Below are 7,530 nucleotides of genomic sequence, written 5' to 3' on the forward strand. Positions count from 1 at the left end.
CAAACCTAACAGCAGCCCTGAAGACTGTTTAGCCCTTTGTAGTGACCTACATGAGAAATCAGTCCAGTGTTTGAGTCAAATCCATGTCCCGTGGTGTGCAGGTAGGTATCTATGTTGATGATTCGGTTTCTACGCGTCTTAAAAAGGCCAACATCCACAGACACAAGGCTAAGCTTTAGCAAAACCACAAATTTATCTTACAATAACTGTACACCCAGGCAAGCCACAGGACTGCGTTTCTTACTCCAATAAGATATTTGTTCTTCATTTGGCAATATGATCACTCTTGCAAAATGGCTCATTACTTTGTCTTCTTTGATGCTGGTATGATTTGCAATGAGTAGAAGTGTGCAACTCAAATGTGTGTATGTGTATGTGTGTGTGGATATATATTTATATATATGATAAATATTCAAACTATATCAGAAAGGCTTCATTAGAAAATAAAACAATTGCACGCCTCCCTAAGGTCACTCAAGACTTTTTTTTATATCCGTGTCAGCCCTAGCAAAAGCTGGACCGGGGACATTTTTCAAAGCCACTCAACAGAACCCATCAGCTACATACGAACATCCCTTCTGGAAAATAAAATACAAGTTTTGAAGGAAAGGAATGAACGAAGTGTGAATTCAGACACCACTCCCAGTAAACCAATGCACATTTACATATTCTCACTATGTGTAAGTTGATCCATTATTCTTACCGCATTACTCAATATCTCAAACCCCCACGTGGTGGTTAATCAATGCTTGTGGCAATTCATTTCTGAATTACTCTCTCCATAGTGCTCATAAAACAGGCTTCATATTTAGTTACTGTAGCCAGTCAAAATTATGTCCAGTTCAACCTTCAGACTGTTAAAACACAACATGACATAAATGACAATTGAATTCTCGAGGATAAGACAGCTGAATGAGCTTAAGGCATTTAAAGGTTATTCTTGACAGAAAAAAGGTTGTGGTTGCCTGTCAAAGTTCTGTCAAAATAACCCTGAATCAGACTTTTTTCTTGTATGAAATGTGATTTAAATTAGCCCTTGGTGAGTAGCAACTCCGATATACTGCAATAACTCCCATCTCGTACATGCATTAGGATTTCCAATTCTACATGTTAGCAGAATTTATTTACCCGTAATAATCCAGGTCTTAGAAATGAACTAATAATGTTTGATGAAATTAATGCGTCTTCAATTATACAAAAATAAAGTGTCATAACTCACACCTACCTAAGGCCTTTTACGTCTGCTAAGGTTTCCCACAGTTGCAGTGACTTCATTATACATTAAAATGACACATCTTCCACCTCCCTCAGTCAAAATCTAATGTTTTATAATATGTCCCATAGTTTTACGTTCTAACAAGATATTTCCTAAATGGATCACAAGATCTAAGTGGCTGCCAAACATTTCAGATGCCAAATATTGTGCTCACAGGTCCACACATTAAACTCAGATCTCAGACACAGGGACGTCTTCCCCTTCAAGCAAAATAAAGGGACGGAGCGGACACAAAACTGTTATTTTGTGTGGAGGGGACATGTTACTTTAGTTCATAAATAAAATCATAACAATCAACCTCCTTTTCTCAGATGCTTAAGCCATTTCACAGTGAAGTTACTAAAGAGAAAGTATAAGTTGAGTGTGTAATTAGTGAAGAACTCTGTCCTCAATTGTCCCTTTGCGTGTCAAAGTTTAGTGAGATTAAAGTCTTCAAGATATGACTGAGAGGGAGTCAATTATTGACTGGAAAAAACAAACACAGCATCCAGTTATTCACCGAAATGAAAGCTCAAAGCCAATTAGTGCAGATAGTTCTGAATGTTCTTTAACTCTTTTAATCCTCAAAGGTAGTGTTTGTTGCAGTCCTATTCTGTTAGACTGCACTGTAGTTTTTAGGTGTTCATGTTTTTGGGTTTTGTGTCCCATGTATGATCACAACCAAATTCGACAGAAAACCATGTGCTGTGTTAAAGTACTGCCCAGATTGGAAAGCCTGACATTAAAATAAATAACCTCTGCTAACATTTTGTGTGCGAGTTAGGCGTTTTTCAAGACATAAACCCGCCAAAGATTAAGTGCTAATTTAAGAGTAACTGTGTGATTAATACATTTAGGTTTCAAGGGCTAGTTTAAAACCACAATGTCAGATTCGGTGTGTAAGCTGAAGCCATTTGAGGTAGACAGAAACCGTGTCAGAGTACACACTTTCATACTGTCTAAAACCAATCAATAGGCTCACGTTCTGTCAAAGAAGTGGCCCGACTAGAGACTTCCTCCAACTCCACCTGAGACTGACAGGCAACAACTGATCAGTGACCAGTGAGGGGGCATTACAACATCATGAACCATGGACGTTGAACCATGGAGTGTAATGAAAGGGTAGGGGGGTTTGGAACTGACACAACTCAACAGGCTATTTACCAGAAAGATTTCAAGATCGCACTTCTTCAATGTCTCAAGTCAACAGCAGCATTTAAATGTCAGTCATGTAACCAGAAACAAGGATTAATTTACAAGGCAAAATCTTTTAAATAGACTTTATGGCATCTGACCATTGTCTGAATATTTCCCTTTGAGATATTTCCAAAATCACACAAACAGACATATGTTTATCCCACAAAAGTCCCAATACCAGATCTCATGCCCATTTAACAGTCTCACATTGTTCTACAGAATAAAGATTAAAAATATATACTATTGACTTATTGACTTCCAGTGTACATTTTCTCTGTTTTCCCTATTATTTTTCAAGTTTAAAAAGATCTCTTTTGTCACAATGCAAGCTCAGAGGTCTTTTCTACACACACGCACACACACACACTCGCAAACATTCACACTCACACACATATATATACTGTATATATATATATATATATATATTTATATATTAGAGGAATTTTAGCTGAGAAGTTAGGCAAAGTATATATGTTCATTTGGACGGAATTCATTCAAAATGAGAAAGAATGAAACTCATTTCTCCAGTTTCCCTTTAAGAAGGATAACATTTGAGGATTTTTGGGAAGCGCTACAACATCACATGACTACTCAAGAGCAGGTAGCAAGGTAAAAAGAAGAAGAAACAGGTAAAGAGGCCTGAACTTGTACAAGGCAGAGAGAGATGGGCAGACGATATGGCTCTCTGTGGCATGTGCATTCCAGGGCCCTACTAACAGGAAGAGAAAATGTACAAGAGTTCAAGAGCGGGTTACAGAGAGCGAGGAGACCATCAGATAAAGGGGAAAATGGCGAATGAGTTGTTTAAACAGGAACAGAGCTAAAGCAATAGTGCAAGACTACTTTGCAGGTTAAGGGACTTCAAGGGAAAACCAAATACTGTGTCTGCCTGATTCATCGGTACACCAGGTGAGATATAGTGCCAGATTTGAAGTTGAGCTGATGGTTGGGCACAAAACTGTGCTGGGGGTTTTTTCGCGTGCACATATCCTTTGCATACAAGCCCATGCATGAGTCACATGATACCTTCGAACAGTTCACACACGTGTGTGATGCACCAGGCTTGTTACAAAACCCGCATCGTGATCCCCCCATACTTATTCGCTCACTGCTGCCTCCCTTTGGCGTTGTCAAGGCAACAGACTTGCTTGGAAACAGCTTAGTGGACACAAGGGGTTTCTCCACCATCTGAGGGTGTGGATGTGGGTGGGAGTGTGAGTGGGTCAGAGTGAGGGGGTGAGGGTGGAGAAGGGAGTGGGAGTGAGTATTTGAGTAGACAGAGAGCTTTTCCTTGACAGGGATGTATCCATCGAGGGGCCGGGGGGATTTGAGGTGGTAGTCCTGGAGGCCACAACAAGGGGAGGGGTCCACATCATGACAGGCAGGACAGAGGATCATGTCACACCTCTGACAGGAGGCCATAGTGGAACAGCCCAGCCCACAACCCTGACATTTCAAACTACCATGAGACTTGAGGAGCCACCCATCTCTCGCATCCCGAGGCTCTCTGGATGGAGGACGGGAGGGGGTCTGCCTGCCTCCTGTCCCAGTGCCACCCCTCTCTGTGTACAAGTCAATCTCGTCCAAAGAGGACAGGTGGTACGATGTGTAAGCATCAGGTGGGGGAGGCGACTGAATTGGGAAGAAATCCGCAACAGGGCTATAGGAGGGTGGAGCTGCCACAGAGAACAGAGAGGCTGAAGTGCAGGGTCTGATGATTTCATCCTTCATATCCTCCTCTGCATCCACAAATAGAGGCTCCTTCCTCAGACTCAATGAGGCCTTTAACACAGGCTTGCTAACTGCTGCGTGCCAGTGACCAGCCCCATCTGTAACATCCACAGACTTAGACGGTCTGCTGCCTCGCCGCAGATGGTGAGCATGGGGTCTTTCTATATCCATTGGTCGCACAGACAACCGAGCCATATCTGCCCCAAGGCTGTCACGTCTACGGAGAGCCTCAGCACACCCAGCTGCATCATCTCTGCAACCTCGGCGGAGTTCAAGGGCCTCCAGCTCTGAGGCCGAACCACGAGCCAGCGCCACTACCTCCCCGAGAAGACGACACTCTGCCTGGGCCAGAAAGAGCTCAAATGCCAACTGACGGAGATGATTTGCACCTCCTGAGTGCTCCTGCAAATGGAACTGTGAATCATGGTTGCAGGAGTAGCCAATGGTGCGCATTAGTGATCGAAGTTCGGCATCAGAAATTGCAGACTGCAGATGGTACACATATGGGCCAGTGAAGGTCTGAAAGAGAGTTCAGTTTAATAGTATTAGTATAAAGAGGGAAAATTCAAACAGCATTATGTGACAACAGTCAAATCTATTTTTAAAACAATGTAAAGAATATAAAACAAGATTTTTCTCACAACATATGAAGCCTTAAAAAGAACAATATACACTATGTGTTTATGCTTGACTAAAGTTAGTTACTGTTCTTTCAACAAATGTGTTTCCTGCACATCCACACAGTGAATCTTTACTGCTTCTGTCTTTATCACTGTTTATACAGTATATTGCCACAGCTTGAGAGAGTAGGAAAAAATTCTTGTCAAGCTTAAATTGGTAAAAGATATGATTATATACCCTCTATACAGATTAGTTTCATCTGTCAATGGCTGTGCTTATAAATGTTACAAACCCTAGTTCTCTTGTAAAGTACAACATATTAAAAACTGATAAACTTACACTTGTCTGTGAACTGTATAACTTGCAAAAAGGTGACTGTTCATAAAGAAACAGGTTTCAAAGGTGAATACATGAGGAAAACTGATACTGCATGCTGATGACTAACTCTGCATCGCTTTCACATTAAATATTGTTGAGTAAAAGTAATAAAATCTTCATAACTGATTAAACTCACCTTTATACATCTGAACTCCTTCTTCCAGGGGAAGAGCAAGAGGTTGGTGCAGATGGTCTCCAGTGTGTGGAAGGCTCTCTCCAGACTTTTGAGGTTACCCCCTCTCTGGCAACGGAGTGAGTTTTCCACCACTTCATAGAAACGCACCATGCGGAAACGCTGTCCTGGATCTGGCTGGTAGGCCCCTAACAGAGCTGTTGCAGTTGAGAGCAGGGCCTCCTTGTCCTTATGTTTTGCCCTCTCCCCCTCTGGTGCAGTTCCTACTCCTGTGGAGTGCCCTCCGTCCTCCAGTCGCCTCTCCAATGCAGCCACATACCTTCGAAATAGGTCCTCCTTTAACTTGGCATCCATTGTCGGCAGCAGACTATTAGTCAGCTGTTATGCTTTTCTGAGAGAGCCTCACCCCTTTTAGCATACCCCGCACTGAGATGCCACATTCAAGCACCATTTTTCGTTACCATAATTAACTGTATGCACTGGCACACCCTCGATGTTGACAGCGTTTCAGAGATGTGAGCAGGGAATGAGACTTTATGTCCAGTCAGCAGCACATCCACCAAACAAGAGATGCAGCTGTTTGGTGCTTTCAGTTGGTGTAGCTAGGCTGCAGCCTGGAGGGATGCCTTCTTAGGGGCATCTCTGGTGCTGGCTCAATGCCTGACTTGTTACCAGACAAACAGGCCTATGTTGTGGAAGATTAGGTCACGGTCCGCTTTTGCTTCACACCATTAAAACTTGTTTCTATTCCATCAGCAGCTTACAGTGTGTGCAGAGTTCAAGCTCACGCATCACGAAGACACACTCATGATGGTGAGGCTCTTCCTAGTTGACCCAAGCTGTAAGGACACAAATGAACAATTGGTAAATTTCTCCCGTGTTGCACTCACAACTTTGACAGATCACTTGTATTAGGTAACAGTGGAAAACATAAAGGAAACGACATCACTGCTGTTAGAAGAAGGTGTTGGTTCTGTGAGTGGGATGGTGAATCAGTATACATCGTAAAGGTGATTTGCTGTAATGTATGGCGTATACCTGACAGTCGTAACTTGCATGTCATCAAATTACCGCGTACAAATGAAACAGGAGAACACAGGTTTTACAACTTATAGTATTTTTTCTGGCGCTCTGGTTTGCGCCTGTAAATAGTGAGCTATCGATAGTACATGCGTACACACTGTGATAGCTTGCACGAGTTGTGTTAGTGTACATTTAAGGCACCTTAAGCTATTCAGCATGAGGGAAACAGATGCCTTTTTTCCTAATAAGGTGAAGCCAAAAGTGTTCAATAGTCTTAGACGATAGGATAAAGGGGATCCGACAACTCATTCTCAAATACTGGCGAGCTGTACCAGTTATCTTCCACACAAACCGAGGTCCGTACAGCGAGCTAGCAAGCCACACGCTTTAGCTAACGACATTCCATGCCTTACTGTTGGTTTTTCCATCTACTTATAACCGAATCAGTGATGGCAATACTACTGCCATGATAACGGTCTATAGGTTAATTTATGTGAAAATTAAAATCACAAAAAAATGATGCTATCGTTGGCATGGGCCCCCAACTAAGCAGTGAACGCCCATTTCAGCGCAGCTGGCTTGCTAACAATCGTTGTAGCTAGCGGAGCGGTCCATCGCTAGATAGAAATCTTTAGCGATTTTACAATCAGCCATTGAAACATTTTAACTACTTATGGCACTGCTCTTGTACGACCAAGTCTAAGCCCGAGTCAGACGAGAGATTACGCCGTTTTGTAAGCAGACACCCCACCAACCGCGTATCTTACCTTTAACAAGTGCTAGCCCTGGCTAGCTACGCCTCCTCAGCTGTTGGAAATTCCCATCTACATACTGCGCATGCGCACGTTTCTGACAGTTCATCAGCATCAGAGGCCCACGTGCTGCCGGAGAGAAGGAGCCGGAGGAGGCGAGGATGCAGAGGAGACCACCACCACATCATCACCTGCTCACAAAGACTAACACAGTCAGATAGTTACCTGGTCAAAAAGAGGAAAGATTACAACCACATCAGTATTTGTTCAGGAGGAGGAAAGACCACAATCACATCATCACTAATTCAGAGAGAGGAAACATGAGGACAGATCACAGCCAAATCATCACCTGATCAAAAACATGAAGGATGAGACAAAAGACCATAACCAGATCCTCATGTGTTCAGAAAGTTCAGAAGTCTGGCTCACAGGATGTACTC

At 42.8% G+C, this 7,530-nt stretch overlaps 1 protein-coding gene across 1 annotated transcript; it reads right to left on the minus strand.

Moving 5' to 3' along the window:
• Positions 1-1,001: 1,001 nt before the first annotated feature.
• Positions 1,002-7,203, minus strand: spata2 (spermatogenesis associated 2). The gene is made up of 3 exons (XM_030138944.1): positions 7,106-7,203; positions 5,319-6,154; positions 1,002-4,702 (listed from the first exon to the last, which is right to left on the minus strand). The coding sequence occupies exons 2-3, from the start codon at positions 5,667-5,669 to the stop codon at positions 3,347-3,349; spliced, it is 1,707 nt and encodes a 568-aa protein (XP_029994804.1). The 5' UTR covers positions 5,670-6,154; positions 7,106-7,203; the 3' UTR covers positions 1,002-3,346.
• Positions 7,204-7,530: the final 327 nt, after the last annotated feature.

This window comes from Sphaeramia orbicularis, chromosome 7 (assembly GCF_902148855.1).
Source record: "Sphaeramia orbicularis chromosome 7, fSphaOr1.1, whole genome shotgun sequence".
Classification (NCBI taxonomy): Eukaryota; Metazoa; Chordata; class Actinopteri; order Kurtiformes; family Apogonidae; genus Sphaeramia; species Sphaeramia orbicularis.

Excerpts from the sequence above, each read along its gene's own strand:
- spata2 (XM_030138944.1), bottom strand. The coding sequence starts at position 5,669 with ATGGATGCCAAGTTAAAGGAGGACCTATTTCGAAGGTATGTGGCTGCA. Across the intron at positions 4,703-5,318 it reads AGGAGTTCAGATGTATAAAG|ACCTTCACTGGCCCATATGT; the intron begins GTGAGTTTAATC and ends ACTCTCTTTCAG.